At 40.9% G+C, this 18,070-nt stretch overlaps 2 protein-coding genes across 2 annotated transcripts in view; one reads left to right on the top strand and one right to left on the bottom strand.

The window, feature by feature from the left end:
- Nucleotides 1-18,070, top strand: part of rnf103 (ring finger protein 103) — a 452,442-nt gene that overhangs the window by 173,977 nt on the left and 260,395 nt on the right. The gene's annotated exons all lie outside the window — the stretch shown is intronic.
- LOC139331690 (immunoglobulin-binding protein 1-like) overlaps nt 419-18,070 on the bottom strand; it is a 32,608-nt gene continuing 14,956 nt past the window's right edge. The window contains exons 3-5 of the mRNA XM_070963322.1: nt 17,938-18,015; nt 7,844-8,176; nt 419-714 (exon numbers count right to left, since the gene is read on the bottom strand). Of these exons, the coding sequence (XP_070819423.1) occupies nt 448-714; nt 7,844-8,176; nt 17,938-18,015 (678 nt within the window). The 3' untranslated portion in view covers nt 419-447. The remainder of the gene's footprint in view (nt 715-7,843; nt 8,177-17,937; nt 18,016-18,070) is intronic.

Genomic DNA, 18,070 nt, shown 5'->3' with positions numbered 1-18,070 from the left:
CCCCTCACACAGGCAACCTAGTGCGCAAACCAATTTGCACTGGGCCAGAAACAAGTGGCGATTGCCGAAACACAGTGTGGAGTGGCGCTCTCAGAACGTTCATTTTCGTTCATTTTCACTCCCCACACCAGAGCATCAGAACCACAAAACGAATCGGGAGAAAAATGCAACGACATTCGCAACATTAGAGACTGTGTAGCTCCAGTATCACTCAAAATTGTGATTGGAACCTGATCCTCTTCCTTCCCTGTCAAGAGAGACAAAACCTTTTGAAATAAAAGGCTGGTAATTCTCGTTAACCTCATCTGCATCGTCACCATGTCGACTGGAGGCTGAGCAGGAGCAGGAGCAGGCTGCACAAAACCCACACTTTTCACCTTGTTGGCACTCTGACTATGGTCTTTACGCTGGACAGGTGTGTTTGGACACACACTATGTTGGGATCTGTTACCTCATGTTATGGCGGTTTCCATAACCTTTGCGATGAGTGTCTTTCCATTCATCCCAGTTTCTGGCTTTCAACAGAGACTCATCATCATTTTCAGCTTGTTTTTCTTCTTCTTCTTCCCTTTCATTTGTATCAGTGTCCTTCTCTATGGCAATCTTCCTGGGTAACCCCTGGTCAGGCAGGGCTCCATGTTTCCTGTGCTGTTCATACCAGTCATCTACTGTCATGGTGGGAAGGCTGGGGTAACCGGCCCCAAACACCGGAGCCTGTGGATGAAACAAACACATTGTATCACACAGCATCTAAATAGACGTTCCATAGATCATAAGATTGTGGTGTCTTTGCAGTGTAGCTCCAGTCTGTATATGCGTTTTGTGGCACAGTAGCTTTCAGTGCTGATGGACTATTACGCATGACTTGTAACCAAACAGATAGCGCTGCAGGCGGGGCATTGAGTGAGACTACATAGTGGTGAGCATAGACATAATATACGTAGACGCCTCATTACGTGCTGGAGCGTAATCCAGTGTGGCCGCCATATTGGGTGAGTCTCCGCTATCACCAGAGCCAACTGAAGTCAACGTAAAGAGCGCAACAATGCCCCTATTTTTTTATTTATTTTATTTAGTTTCCCAGCCCCAGTTACAAGCTTAACAGGGTAGTGTAAGACACTGGAATGACCTGGACTTTTTAAAGCTAACTTTTCTAGGCCTTAAAAAAAAAAAATGAAGGAAAAAATGTATTGAGCAGGTATGGGAGCTTTGTATGTATGTATGTGTTAAAATCAGTGTACATCACAAACATCAGCAGTTTCAGTCCAGGCTGTTATGGAATCTTTGTCATCCTAAAGCTGTGAACAGTTGTTTAAATTTAGACATGTCAAGCCAGACTCTGTGTGTGTGTGTGTGTGTGTGTGTGTGTGTGTGTGTGTGTGTGTGTGTGTGTGTGTGTGTGTGTGTGTGTGTGTGTGTGTGTGTGTGTGTGTGTGTGTGTGTGTGTGTGTGTGTGTGTGTGTGTGTGTGTGTGTGTTTGAAAGCAGCAGTGGACTGTGGGCCGGCACACATGATGAGTTGGCCAAAAAGAAAAAACCTTCCTCATTTCGACAGTTTGGTTTGGTGAAGTTTTATTCCAACACAAATTAGTATGAAAACTTACTCAAAGTTTAATACGCATGTCAACAGGTTATGCGAGATGTCTGGTTTTTGTGCGAGTGTTGTGTGCGTGCGCACGCGTGCATGTGCCTGTGCTTAACTTTACATTTTATAAACTCAGCGCACAAAAACAAAAATGAAGAAATTCTTGTGTTATTGGTGTATACAGAAGGGTCATGATTTTGTGTGAGAGAGAGAGAGAGAGAGAGAGAGAGAGAGAGAGAGATATATCAAATGAACAATCAAACTGTTTCTTTATTAAAATCTAAAATTAATTCATGTATACATTTATTGATGTGCCATACCATATGTCTGTATTATGCTCTTCAACAAAGTATTTCAGCATGAAAGCATTTGTTTTTAATGTGTGACACCGTCCTGTATCATAACTACATCTCTGACGTTTGTAACAAACCAACCCGTGTGAAAATCGGGTAAAAATTAGAGGAGTTATGATGATTATAGTAGCTGAGCATACACCTTCCTCCGTAGAAATAAATGCACTGGGGACGCATGGGAGACCCATCCAAGATGGTGGCCACGCTGAGTGTCAGCTTCAATAGGAAGCGTCAGTCAATGAGTGTCAGACTTGGGCTCAAAGCAGGACTCAGATGCAGAGACTCGTTCACAAGTTCTGACTTTATTAGAGAAGTCTTGAACAAACCTCTGGGCAGAGTGATAAAACAAGAGGCTATGAAATTATCTGACGCGTGATCTTCCCTAGGGGAAATCACACGGCTGTGAAACATTAACAAAGAAACAAGAAACCAAAACAGACTATGCAAAATTACCAAACAGAAAGCGCTCCAAAAGGGAGGGTAATCTAAAGAACTATCGTCTACAACATATAACAGAAAATCACTCCACAGGGAGGAATAACTATACAGGCTAGAGAAACAGAAAATCACTCCAACGGAGGAATAAACAGGATAAACAAAACAATACAAATTGCAACTAAAAATCACTCGAAAATGAGGAATGACCTAAGTCAGGAAATTTATGAAAACTAAAACCGGTCTATTAAATATACAACAAAAAATCACTCTAGATCAGAGGAAGAAAAACAAGAACTTCAGTATCAAAACCTGAGACTGTGGCATGGAACGCTGGCGTGATCATACAGGGACGAAACACACTGGCACAAGACAAAGGGAAATGCAGACTATTTGAACACATGAGGGCAAGGGAACCAGGTGGAAACAATCAGATAATTGGGGAGACAATCAGACTGGTGACATGAGGAAGGGCAAGTGACCTGAAACGAGAGGAGAGTTACTTTTCAAAATAAAACAGGAAATGACGAGACAAAAATCCAAGACAAGACAATACCTCACCGCGGTGTGACAATGAGGCGTCTACGTATATTGTGTCTATGGTGGTGAGTACACAGAGGTAGCTGTAACAGAGCTCTAAATGCATACATAAAAATATGTTTATATATATTTATGCTGGTGCAACTGACACGTTCTATTCATTACAGAAAGCTGATTAAATAATAAAAAACAAAAACTCATTTTTTATTTTTCAACACACTTCAATAGAAGCTTCAAATGTTAAAAAAAAATGACATTTGGTACATCCATAAAACTGGTAGTACACATTGACTACTGCTGAGTACCTTGACTGTTAACTGTGATAAGAATTTAATGTTTTAATGAATGCGTTCACTGAGGTCCTGATGTAGTGCCCTGGATTTATCATGTCAGCTCCCTCACATCTTTACTTCCTTACCTGCTTCATCTTCCAGGCTTCTACTTTTCTGTCATTTGTGTTCAACTATGATTTTGTGATGTTCAGGATTATTATCACTTGTACTCCACCCTATGCTGTGTTTTGCCCTTTTTAATTTGCATTTAGTGATACATTAGTGGCTTTTTCAGCAAAATAAACATTAATGACTGTCAGTCACTCTTCTTTGAACTCAGTGGCTCACAGAACTTTCAAGCTTTCTGAAAAGGCATGTCAGCCTGAATCTGTGTTTTGCCTGTGAATTACCCATCAGCGCTGCTCTTTGCTACGAATCTGTATGATCTCTACAGCATCATTCAGATGGTGGACAATGTTGCTACTATCTTTTTTGGACAGGTAGCTAATGTTAGTCTCATTTGCTCACTATCTAATGATTGTTACTGACACAACATAGCAAATGTAAGCTTACAACAGTGAACTTTTTACAAACTTCCTTTGAGGCACTTACACAGGAATTATATACAGAAATTAAGCCTTAAATATGAGGCATGCAAACTTTTGTTCTATATTCCATCTTAAGTAATGTGGTAGCATGTTTACATTGCTGAGGAAGATAGACTGACTGCACTGCAAAAAGTGAAATCTAAGTAAGAAGAAATATCTTAAATCAAGGCAATATATGCACATTTTTTGTCTGAGATTCTCATCTTACCAGGCAGTTTTTATGTTAAACATTTCACTCGGTTCAAGCTGTTCCATTCATAATTACCTTAATAAGTTATTACAATTTCTTACTCAGATTTTATGACTGGTTATTATAAGTTACTTACTTAGTAAATTAAAGCTTGAGATCAACGCTAACAAGTACTTTGTCAGGATTCCTTTGTATCCAGACAAATGTTTTTTTATTTTATTTTTTTTCATCTGGTTGCACTACTTTAAGGATAACTGGGGCTAGATATTTTTACTGGTGAGTGAAATTTTTACTGTTGGCAGATTATTTTGCTTGTTTTAAGTAATATTTGCCCCATTTTACTGCTTTTTTTTCTTGTTTTTGAGAGCTGATTTTTCGCAGTGTATCATTGTGTCTCACAGGCCTTTGCTCTGTTATGTATTGTGTTCTAGGGTGCAATTGCCTCTGAGGTGCTGCAGACAAGTTACCCTCACTTACATAATCCTATTTTTCTTCCTACTCCCACTTTGGGGACTACAATTTCTTTAAATAGTTTCCTGGTTGTCCAGTTGTTAAAATCCAGATGAGAGCAGAGATGAGCCAATTAAAAAAAAAAAAAATCTTATTTAAGTCTTCAGTGAATCCGTGCGTTCAAAACGCTTTAGTATCATTAGCTAGAGATGTGATAATGTTTGTTCCCTAGGTATTGCCCATTCGGCTACATACAGGCTCCCTATAACTGTCTGACTGGTGGAACTTGTTGTTTTAGCTGCAGAGACTTATTAGCGCATACGAAAACCTCTGCAAGTCCAGATGAAATGGCATTTTGAGAGTAGCTTATGTACATATTTCCAAGTGAAACAGGATAGGCAGGTGGGGCAGTGGTTGGGAGTAATTTTATTTAAATGTTGAAAAGTGGGGGCTTCATAACAAACATGAGTTGGATGCTAGCATCCATTCAGTTGAGAGTACTCCTTCAACACCTTCATCAGCCCCGTGACCAGAGAAGGCACTAAACATTCTGAGGTGGTGAACACCTGAAGACACACTGACATACCATGCTATTGCTGCTGAACTAATGAATCTTGGCTAAAAGATGAAGACTGATTGATGGGTAGATATCAAGATATTATTGCTTGAAACTGGTTGATCCAAGCTACATAAGCACATGTTATATTTTGTTTACAGGTGGAAAACATGATTGGACTTTGCCATAGGAATACAAAAAAATTGATTTTTGTGGGGGGGGGGTTGACATACATTGTTTGATAGGTGCACAGTATGTGATCTTAAAGGCTGAAAAGGTTATTTCTTATTTTTATGATGAACCATGATATTTTAATCTATCTGGAACAGTTGGACTGCAAAGAAACCAATTGTGAGGAAGAACAAGAACAAGAAGAGAATTGCTTGGGCCAAGAAACACAAGGAATGGACATTAGACCAGTGGAAATCTGTCCTTTGTTCTGATGAGTCCAAATTTGAGATTTTTGGCTCCACCCGCCATGTCTTTGTGAGACACAGAAAAGGTGGGCAAATGGTTTTTATATGTGAGATGGTTTGGGATGAGTTGGACCACAGAGTGAAGGCAAAGCAGCCAACAAGTACTCAGCACCTCTGGGAACTCCTTCAAGACTGTTGGAAAACCATTCCAGGGTGAAGCTGATTGAGAGAATGCCAAGAGTGTGCAAAGCTGTCATCAAAGCAAATGGTGGCCATCTCAAAGAATTTAAAATATGAAATATATTCTGGTTTGTTTAACACTTTTTTGTTTACTACATCATTCCACATGTGTTACTTCATAGTTTTGATGTCCATCCATCCATCCATTTTCTATACCACATATCCCTTTCGGGGTTGCGGGGGGTGCTGGAGCCTATCCCAGCCATCAATGGGCGAGAGGCGGGGTACACCCTGGACCGGTCACCAGTCGATTGCAGGGCACAAACACACAACCATTCACATTCACACTCACACTCACACCTAGGGGCAATTTTACAGTCACCAATTAACCTAATGAGCATGTTTTGTGTAACCACACCAGGCCCAGACCTCCACATCCAGCATGTTCACCACCTGAGACCAGCCACCTGGACAGCTGCTCCAACAATCGGTTTGCATAACCGACCACAAAGAATTTCTGCACAAACTGTCGGAAACTGTCTCAGGGAAGCTCATCTGCATACTCATCGTCCTCATCGGGGTCTTGACCTGACTGCAGTAACTGCGTAACTGACTTGAATGGGCAAATGCTCACATTCGATGGCCTCTGGCACATTGGACAGGTGTTCTCTTCACGGATGAATCCCGGTCGTCACTGTTCAGGGCAGATGGCAGACAGTGTGGGTGAGCAATTTGCTGATGTTAACATTGTGGATCGAGTGGCCCATGGTGGCGGTGGGGTTATGGTATGGGCAGGCGTATGTCAAGAACAACGAACACAGGTGCATTTTATTGATGGCATTTTGAATGCACAGAGATACCATGACGAGATCCTGAGGCCCATTGTTGTGCCATTCATCCACGACCATCACCTCATGTTGCAGCATCATAATGCACGGCCCCATGTTGCAAGGATCTGTACACAATTCCTGGAAGCTGAAAACATCCCAGTTCTTGCATGGCCCGTATACTCACTGGACATGTCACCCATTGAGCATGTTTGGGATGCTCTGGATTGGCATTTATGACAGCGTGTTCCAGTTGCTGCCAATATCTAGCAACTTCGCACAGCCATTGAAGAGGAGTGGACCAACATTCCACAGGCCACAATCAGCAACCTGATCAACTCTATGCGAAGGCGATGTGTTGCACTGCGTGAGGCAAATGGTGGTCACACCAGATACTGACTGGTTTTCTGACCCCCCAGAACCCCCCAATAAAGCAAAACTGCACATTTCCTTTCATGTGACCAGCCTAAGGCACACCTGTGCAATATTCATGCTGTCTAATCAGCATCTTGATATGCCACACTTGTGAGGTAGGATGGATTATCTTGGCAAAGGAGAAGTGCTCACTAACACAGATTTCGACAGATTTGTGAATAATATTTGAGAGAAATGGATCTTTTGTGTAGAAAATGTTTTAGATCTTTCAGCTCAGAGTTCAGCTAATGAAAAAATGGGAGCAAAAACAAAAGTGTTACGTTTTCAAATTTATGTTCAGTGTATGTAATGGTGACACTGTTTCCAAATAACTAAAACCTAGTTTGGCAAATTCAGATGACAAACCTGATGGTCAACATATACTCTGATATGAATATGTTTGAGATGATTTCTATTTTCATATCATCCCTGATATACCCCTGGGACACAAACCTGGGTGGAGCAGGTGCTGAGTGGTGTGTAGATTATGATGAGAGACTCGCTTGTGGTCTCGATACAATGTTAGGGTCAAAGAAAAACGTAACATCTTGATTTTGTGGGTATGTTATGGGCTTTACCCAGACGTCAAAGAGCCTAAGGACATTACACAGTCTATGTTTCGGTTAAAGTTATTGTATCTTTAATATCACAATTGTTATCATTATCCTATCCATAACGTCTAAGTCTAAAGTTCTGGTGGGGAGCCATATGCAGAAAAGAGATGCAGAGAGTCAGATCCATGGAAGAGGGACAGCAAATTGGTTTGTAATTAAGGATTTAAAATTCACTCATCACTTGTTCTGATGTTCTGATGATGACATGCCACACGACCAGAAACATTTTGGACACAGTCTCATATGTTTCTTGCATCTTAGTTCTGATGTAAGTTTGTTAAATCACCTCAGAAGCACACTCTATATGCTACTTCTGCAATCACCAGCAGCTGGCTTGTTGTTGAATTTTGTCAATGAATGACTTCATGCGGTTGGTTCAAGACCTGCTGGTCCTACACTCTCACCTGTACAGCGTCCTTGGTAAGTATGAAGGGTTTCATGGGAGGCCTGACTGGCTGAGTTGGCTGCTTGGCAGCACCCTGCTTCAGACCATCCATCTTCTTGAGTATCTCCATCTCCTGGTCAATGCTTTCTATTTCCTCCAGACACAGAGTGACCCATCTCTGGAGATTCAGAATGTAAAAATCTCTGCTGACTTCATCATCGGCCTGTCTGCTGTCCACAACTCTTCGAACATCTGACAGTCTGGTTTCCAGCTCCTTCTTCTGACGGTACCGCTCAATCTTAGCTTGTCTCTGTGCTGCCATGGAAATCAGGTCTGATGAGCAGGTGACAGACTGGAACAACAAGCACACACCACAGTAGTGAGTATCACCTCATTCATTTTCAAACTGTGCTGTAAGTGATGCTTTAATTGAAACATTTATTTGTAAGTCACAGTGCTCCTTCTTTCGCTGTCTTTCCTCTGCATCCTTTCACTTGTGCATAATTTGTCCTTAATCATTCAGATTCTCAGCAGTCATTTTGTCACTCAAACAGCACAGTCCCACCAGGAACTCTTTTTTCTGTTCTGCTCCAATCGTTGGTGTAGCTACTGTTTGTATGAAGAGAACACTTTGTGCATGTCCTTCACAATGAAAGCATAATAATTTTAAGGCAGTGATAGGTCATAACAGTTAAGGAACCTTAGCTGATTAGGATCAAAAGATTGGAATTGGAATTCTGGAATTTCCCCTTGCAGGACTAATAAAGGAATACTGAAATGAAAATCACTTGATTATCTATCGATTTTCATTACTTTTGTTGGGAAGAATTAAATACAAGGGTTTTATAGATTTTAATACATCTCTGAGGACACACAGTCATATTTCCCAGCATACATTCAATTGCCAATTCATTAGGTAAAGCTGGCTAAAATTAACCCAGTCTAATGCAACAGGCCTGCAATAAATACTACCTTTGCGAAGATTATAGTGTTCAGTCTTTGTTTAAAAAGATCTGTTGATTCAATTTTGATTTTTGAGGCTGCACATTGTGGTGCCATTGAGTTGTATTGCACTATACTATTTTAATATCTTGTCTGTGTCCATATTAATGAGAGCAGACTAAATATTACACCTCTCATTATAACCCCATAATGTTCAACAGTAGGACAAACAATATTACAATAAAAATTGTATACAACATTATTACAATTATACAGTTGAATCAACACTTCTAAAACCGTTTGAACAAAACTATTAGAATTACATTATAACGTTCATGAAGGGAGGATCTATTGCAGGACTGTTGTTTTTGAGTGCTTTAGTTTCAGCTAGGTGTAACAAATAAATTAGCAACTAAGTGTATATTCATTTACTCCTGGTCAGATTATCTGTTGTATTCTATCTTTGTCTATGCTGGCCTGCCTGCTTTTGTAAACTTGGCCTGTTCAATGACCTCTGTCCACCTGCTTTTGTTTTTATAGTAGGATATAACTCCTATAATTTGAACAATGGCATCGCCATTGTGAGGATAATTTCATGATGACATTACAATTTTGCTCAAAGAACCATGTTGCAATCTCAGAGCTGACAGTGTGGCTGCAAACTTAGACCTGTTGCCAGTTTGATCTGCTTTAATCTACTTAATCTCTTTCTGAGTCATTTTGCCTGTGCCAGGTACAACACCTCTTACCAGGGATGGAAAGTCCCTGGCCGATCGATATACTTGGGAATATCATACTCGTAAAAGCACTGTTACTTTAAAGAAATTTTACTGAAGTTAGTAAAAAATATACTGAGTAGTAAAAAGTAGGCAAATTAAAAGCAGTCTGTGTAAATGTTACTTTGTGTCAGGGAGGGGGGTCTTATATCATATACAATACTTCTGTTATAATAAAGAGCATTTTCAGGCCACAAAATAAATTGCATTACATGGCAACATATATACTAGTGGAATAATGTCATGCCACCAAACCGTTATGTACAAACAACCGGGGGTGTGAAATATATCAGCGGTCCCCAACCTTTTTTGCGTCACGGACCAGTTTCACGTCTGGCAATATTTTGACGGACCAGAATAGAAACAAATAAAAAGAAATATATAATAACATAATATATATAATATATATATAATAATACAATTCACCATTACGCTGAATGTAGTTGTAATTAGTGGGAGCCATCTATCGCTCAACAAAATCTATACTGCTTGCTGCAGAAAGTCACAGAAAACATTTCCATTGCAGACTGAATACTTTACTTAGAATTCCTAATCACACAGAGGGAAAATTTCGCAGCACCACAAACATGCACCACTTCAGATAGAATGTCCCTTTCATTTGATCCTATCCTCCACACCAAAAGAGGGCCAAAAGAGACCTGGGCCCATATTCACAAAGCATCCTAAGGCTAAAAGTAGCTCTTAGTGATGTAAGATTTTTCTTAGCATTTTCCCTCGGTAAGATAGAAGTTATTCACAAAGCATCTTAGGCCTAAAGAGAGCTCCTAAGGTGTAAAACTGTTAGGAGGAGGGAGGACTTTTAAGAAGCCTAAGAGTGTCTTAAATAGACAGGGATTGCAGCACATACCAGCGCTTCTCAAACTCGTTGCTTGTGCGTAAAAGGAGAGGGAACGAGGCATTGATCTGCTGGGCAATGCGCTCTCAAGTCTGCCTCTTCCCTTGGGCTGTGATCCCAGGACTCAATTTCCCTCTTAATACTGTTATTTTCATCCACGAGCTGTGCCAACAGCAGGCACTGCCCTTGTGTCCAGTTCGGTCTTCTTGTTCTCTTTTTATCCATTTCATTCGTTGTTTTGGTCATTCTGCTAAATCAAACCGCTTTTTATAAGGACACCAGCAATCACACGAATTGCTGACAGCTGAGTCTGCGTCCACCATTAATATCAAATACATTAAGTAGTAAAATTACCAGCATGGACAGTAAACATAACAATAAGCAAGCCAATATAATCGGCATGTGAATGAGGTACATTCAAACATTTTGAAGCTGTGTCACAATTTAATTTTTTTTCATCATCATGACATAAAATTAATGTATAATTAATTGAGGCGGTGAAGTTTCTTGGTCCAGAGGAGGAAAATCCCGCTGAATGACTGGGGTAAGGCTCATGTTTTGAGCTCTTGTCTACTTTACTGTACCGTACTGTCAAAGTCCTTACATGCCGGTTTGTTTACTTCCTGGAGGACACGTCAAAGCTGATGGGACGTCACTCAGGAGGCGTTCCTGACATTCTGACTTTCTACAGCTGTTTCATCGGCAACTTTTGCCATGAAAGGCCTGCCAGTTTATCTTTCTTTTTCTCTTTTTCTTTGTTGATTTTACTTATATATTTTCTTTTCTGCGAATATTAACACTTATCCGCTTTGTTAAGCAGCAATCTATATCTGGCAGGATATGATTATTTCCACTGTTTACTTACACTGCTGATGGTTTTCTAATGAATAGCAGCTTTTTGCTATGTTTCCCTCCTTTTTTTTTTAATTAGCTATGTTTGCTTGATTTTGGCATAACCATATTTGAGTCTTATTAACAATTGGGGCTTGTAGACTAATAGTTTTCTTTTGCATCAATTTTTCTGTTTTTTTTTTTCTTTATTATGCAATGTATACTCAAATAAAGGTTATCTTTTTTATGGAGAGGAAGGGGTTATCTGACTATCTGACTATCCCTCACTGTCACTTAAATTTTGGGGGGTGGGTGGGGGTGCGCTCTAGATGGACTTTTTTTCCATCTGTTTCCTTCTGTTTTTCCTTCCTGTTTCCACTCTAAGGGAGAGGAAAGAACAACTGGACCAATTTTTAGCGTTAAACAGACCCTCTGTTGAGGATCCCAGGGTACTCTGGTCAGCTGTAAAAGGGTTCATAAGGGACAAAACAATTGGATTTGCTTCTAATCTAAACAAAACAAGATGGCAGCATATTGTAGATTTAGAAAATAGAATTGCAACTTTAGAGATTTCTTTGTCTCTGAACAATACCTCTGACCTTATTCTCGAGCGAGAACTGTTAATTAAAGACCTTAATCAACTACTCAGGAACAAATCTGATTTTCTCATTCATAGGACTAGGCAACTTGATTACTTGTACAGTGCCCAACCAAGTCATTTACTGCCTTTGAAACTTAAAACCAATGAACAATTGGCTAACATATCATCTGCTAAATCTTCCACAGGTAAATTGTGCTTTGCTCCAGCTGAGGTTAATGATATTTTTTGTTCATTTTACTCCAATTTATACTCCTCTGAGTTTATTTATAATGAGCATGCATGCATGCAAAAGCTTTTTGAACCCCCTTCAACTCAGTTAGCATGAGTAAGAATAAATCCCCAGGTCTTGATGGTATACCCCCAGAGTTTTATCTGGCCTTCTGGCCCCAAACTGGTCCTCTTTTACTGGAGATGATTCATTCTACAACCAATAATGGATCTTTCCTCAAGAATACTAATATTGCTATTATTTCTTTACTCTTAAAAAAGGGTAAGGATCCTTCTGAGTGCTCGAGTTACCGTCCTATTTCAATTTTAAATGCTGATACTAAGTTATTTGCCAAAGTCTTAGCTTCCCGATTGGAACCACATTTGTCTACTCTAATTCATGCGGATCAGACTGGCTTCATTAAGAAGCGCCTTGCCTCAGATAATGTCTGCCGCCTCCTCCACATCATAGAAGCTTCCAACACCGCAGATTCTTTAAATGCCATTTTGTCGCTTGATGCAGAGAAGGCATTTGATCGTCTGGAGTGGCATTTTCTGTGGCAGGTTCTGCATCATGTGGGCTTTGGACATAACTTTTTATCTATGATTCAAACTTTATATAATGACCCAAATGCAATGGTGTTGACAGGGAGCACCTGTTCTAGGCAATTTCCCATATCTAGAGGATCTTGACAGGGTTGCCCCCTCTCGCCTTTGTTGTTTGTTTTATCTCTTGAGCCTCTTGCCCAGGCAGTCCGGCAGTCAATCAGTCATAACCCTATTATTATACATAATACCAAACACTTTATATCGTTGTATGCAGATGACATACTTCTTTTCCTCCATAATATCTCTCATAGTCTTCCTCACCTTTTAAACATCTTCAAGGACTTTGGCCAGGTTTCAGGATACAAAATCAATTGGGAGAAATCTGCATTATTACCTCTGAACTCTTCCACTGCACAGGTTCCTTTTACTGCAGCCACATTAAACATACCAGTTGTCCAGACGTTTAAATATCTAGGATTCTCAATTTTTCCTACAGTTTCAGCCACAGTGACTAACAATTATAAGAAAGTATTTGCAGAGGTGGAAACTAGTCTTCAAAAGTGGAGCTCCTCATTCCTGTCTTTTCATTCCCGCATCTCAGCGATTAAAATGAATATTCTCCCCCAAATAAATTTTGTTAGTTCTATGCTTCCTCTGGCACCTCCCAAAGGTTATTGGAAGAAAATTCACTCTATACTCTCTAAATTTATTTGGGCTGGTAAAAGACCCAGAATTAAATTATCTGTCCTTCAGAGACCAAAGGAATCTGGCGGTTTAGGACTTCCAAACTTTCAATTATATCATTGGTCCTTTGTGTTGCGCCCTCTCTCCACCTGGTTTGACACAGCATCTTGTGTATCTTGGCGTCCCATTGAGGAAAGTATTGTTCAGCCCCACCGATTACAAGATCTTATTTACTCCAATATCTCTATTAAACAATCAAGCTGAAATTTGGGTCTATCATCACCAAGCTAATTTCCACTTGGAGTACTGTGGAAAAATACTGTAAAGTGTCTCCCAACTGGTATCTCCAGTCACCCATATTTTTTAACTCTCGTCTTCAGGTGGGAGGGCATCCTATATATTTTTCCAGTTGGGCAAATAACGGTGTATTTATACTGTCTGATATTTTTGGGGCTGAAGGTCTCCGTTCATTCTCAGACATTGAGAAACTCTTTAACTTGCCTGGTTCCTCCTTTTTCTTTTATCTTCAGTTGCGTACAGCAATGCGCACTTATGGGGTGCCTTGGGATGGCACACTAGGTTTACACCCTTTTCATAAGGCTCTGACTTGGACTAAGGGTTTGGTCTCTACAGTTTGTGCCATTTTGATGCAGGCACCAAAAAAAACACTCTCTCTTGACAGAGTTTGGAAGCAGGACCTCCCATTTGATGACAATAATCTGGACTGGCACTTGATCTGGTAAAACTTGTCTTTTTCTTCCAGAAACCCCAACCACGGAATTATTCATTACAATTTCATACACAGGTCATATCTCACTCCACGCACTTTGTTCAAATTTAAAGCATTGCTCTCTGCTAATCACTGGATGAGAAGTCACATTTTTGTCAATTTCCGTCACTGTAAATTGCCGTGGAAGTTCTCTCTCAGCCACTGTGACCATGAGGTGTTAAAATGCAAATGTAAATGCTGCACAGGTATACAAATGCAAATTGGGATTTTGTGTGTGTGTGTGTGTGTGTGTGTGTGTGTGTGTGTGTGTGTGTGTGTTCTGTGCCTACAGAATACAAAGATTTTTTTTTTCTTGAGGATTTAAAAGTGTGTTTAAATAATTTTATAGGTTACATACAGGATAAGTGTCCTGACTCTCAAAGGTCTTTAATTTTCCACTTAAATTGCTAAATCAAAAAATTAAAGCATCTACAGTTCTTGGACACTGGTCACAATTTTTCGCATTTTGCCACCACAACACCAGATGAACAATGCTTGTGTGATTAGCTTGCAAAATTCCAGCAGAGTCAGTCCACTGATGATTCTTTAAGTAGGAATAAAAAGGGAATACACCAAAGTAACTTTTCTTTTTTTTTTTTTTTCTCGATGATGTCACTTTAAAGAAGTTTATATGTTTTATAAAATATTCAGGTACAAAAATAGAAAATCAAAGTACCTTACAAAATCCCAGCATGTTTTTCATTCTACGCAACAAAAATGGTCTCGCGAGAAATTCCGAGAGCGCGACCTCGCATATGATTGGACGCCTCCTCTGACGCAATGACGTCTGCAGAAAACGACCTCGGCGCGTCTGTGAACGCGAATCGAGCTTGGATTTCAACAGTTACGTTTCGGGTCCTGCTAAACTTTAACTCTGTTCATACAATGGCCGGACGTCGTCTTCAGTTCATCCCAGAAGGCACTCCTCTGCGACGAGTGGACGGCCTGGCTGCGGAGCGACCATATCCAGAAAGTCCAAACAACTGCTCAGCGCTTTCAGTGGATTGTCTCGGCTGCTAACGCAGCTGATCGTGCAGTTGGCGAGGAGAATGACCGAGATAAAAGCCAGACTGCTGGCTCTGGAGGAGCAGCCCCGACCGAACTACAGCTGCGGAGACGAAGAGACGGGTGCGTAAATTACGTACGTAACGTTAGCATTTAGTACCACATTATGCAGTTTTTAGGGCGCCAAACCTTTATTATTCTTATTGCACTACGTTCCGAACGTTTGGTAATCGTTCACGTTGCATTTAACATTACAATGTATTTTGTAGGAAAAGGTGCGACGTCTGCACAATAGTGACGGACTCGACAGGCGATATGAACCTGAGCAGGGGTGAGTTAATAAAATACACAGGAAATATTCTGCAGAATATAAGTAAACGTAAACGTTGCATGACCTGTTTGTACTTTTTGCGTTTTACAGACTAAACTCGCCCCTCAACGAAACGGTGACGTCATATTTGATGGCGACTTAAACTGGGAGTCCAGACATGGATGGTGTGGACAGCAGTCTTTTAAACCCTTTCTGTTGTTTCTTCTTGTTGTTTTTACTGAAGCCTGTCTTAATTATTTCAAACCAATATATATTTTCTTCCAGCGGCCTGTCAGACATATTATGAGATGGTGTGGAGGAGCTTCAGGTATGCCCAGCCAGCTCTTTCAGTTCAGGCAGCAGCTGTGAAGATTTCAGCTCGCAGCAGACAGAGAAGGAAGCGGGTAAGAGTCCCATGAATGCTGCTTTATTTTCACAACAATGTAAAAATGGGCTGAATTTTATTTATTAGCTGCATTGTTTTTGACAAACATGCTCACATATGTTATCATGTGTTATTGTTTCTTAGCAGTACTAATATTATATTAACACCTGTATTTACAGCTGCTGGAAGCAAGAAGGAGTGTCCTAGCTCTCCAAACTCTGCCAGACACTGCAAGATCGGCTGGAGAGCGACCCAAAGTATGTGGCGACACACCGCAAGAGGCTTCGCATCGAGTCCCCTTCAAACTGACAGGCGCCACCTCAGTATGACCCAGAGGCAGCAAAGAAGCATTTCCAAAGGCCTTAGACACTTTTTCATGCACCATGGACGAGCGGCATGGCCCAACCCAGAGACTCTTATCAGTGAACCCCTCTGCACATTTCCTTGCTTTTTTCCCCCAGTAGTCATGATTTTACTTGGTTGATCCTTGTTAATGTGTGTGTCACGATTTCATTAAAGACTTTTTTTCTAAATGTTTCTGTCAACTGTGTTCTTTGTGTTCTACTGTGTGGTAGTGTAGAAGGTGGATCGCCAAATAAATCAATGAATCATCAATCAAATAAAAAATATATATATCATTTATATTTTATATATATATATAAATATAACAATATAATAATTTGTAATATACTAATTTATTATATAGTATTTAATTTAATATGTATTTATTATGGGTTGCACGGTGGCGCAGCAGGTAGTGCGCGTGCCTCACAGCAAGAAAGTTGCCGGTTCGATCCCCGGGTCAGGCGGGGCCTTTCTGTGTGAAGTTTGCATGTTCTTCCCGTGCATGCGTGGGTTCTCTCCGGGTACTCCGGCTTCCTCCCACAGACCAAAAACATGCTCATTAGGTTAATTGATGACTCTAAAAAATTGTCCGTAGGTGTGAGTGTGAGTGTGAATGTTTGTCTGTCTTTGCATGTGGCCCTGCAATCGGCTGGCGACCGGTTCAGGGTGTACCCCGCCTCTCGCCCATTGTAGCTGGGATAGGCTCCAGCCCCCCGCAACCCCGAAAGGGATAGGCCGTATAGATAATGGATGGATGGATGGATGTATTTATTATTATTATTATTATTTGTGGCGCACAGATGACCAATAGCAGCAGAGTTGTCATCCAATCACATGATCACTCACTCATGTGATTGGAGTTGCTATCCAATCACATGATGGTTTCCTTTTAAAATGCCTGTGGAATCATCCAATGGTTGTTTGTGAAGTCAGCAGGCCAGCCTGAGTAGATCAACGTCGGTAGCATTCATGTGCTAATTAGAGCTATTCGCACCTTCACGAAGGCGCGATTAACCACGCCCCCCGCCGACAAATGGTTCGTTTCCGACAATTTTCGGAGCCGGCGAAGTTCCCTGTAAACTTGCCGTAAATCGCCGAAAATCAACGAAATTCGCGGGGATTTACGGGTCGAAAATGTGGTTTTTCATGCAGTGAATTGCACTCTGTGTTCACAAAAGAGCTTAGGCACCTTTTTCCATATGGTTTGGGAGTGCCCAGGTGTTGTGGTCTTCTGGAAGAATGTTTGTAGTGTGCTGTCCATAATATTGTCCAAGCAGATTCCCTGCTTACCTACCATCTTATTACTTAATGACTCCTCTGGTTTGAACCTACCTGCTAAACTTAAACGCCTTTTTCTTGCTGGTCTCACTGCCGCTAAAAGGCTGATAGCATGTAGATGGAAACCCCCTCATTTATTATCCTTAAATAAATGGTTATTAGATTTCATAGATATAGCCATTATGGAACGTTAACACCCACCACCAAAAACCACACTACTAAAACTAACACAATCACAATATTCACAGGAGATCTGGAGACAAAGTTCTTAAGTCAAATGCCAGAAAACACACGAGCCGCTGCTGTCAAGCCAAGTCCCCCGTTGAATGAAAAATCCATGGTTTAAAACAGGCTGGATGCGGCAGCAGGGACCAATGGGACATCGACACTACTTGCTGTTTGGAGGACAGCAGCACAGCTGCTAAAAAAAAAGAAGAGCACACACTCACACACAGAAACATGGACTAGACAAATGGACACCATAGGACCACACAGGAACAAACAAACAGAGCAGAAGCAATACGGCCTGGGACTGGAGCCTTGTTTGAGTGTAGTCTCATCAGCTGTCTTCTCACCTGGTCAGCAGTGAAGCACACTGTGGAGGTGACAGGTGGGGGAGGGGTGTAGTCCTCAGGTTGGAGAGTACAGTCAGTCTGGCAGTGGGAGGAAGAGGTATGAAGAGGGCTCACACAGGAGGATGAGGAGGTG

The sequence above is a fragment of the Chaetodon trifascialis genome, chromosome 5, assembly GCF_039877785.1.
Source record: "Chaetodon trifascialis isolate fChaTrf1 chromosome 5, fChaTrf1.hap1, whole genome shotgun sequence".
NCBI lineage: Eukaryota > Metazoa > Chordata > Actinopteri > Chaetodontiformes > Chaetodontidae > Chaetodon > Chaetodon trifascialis.
This window is presented reverse-complemented; position numbering and strand designations above follow the sequence as displayed.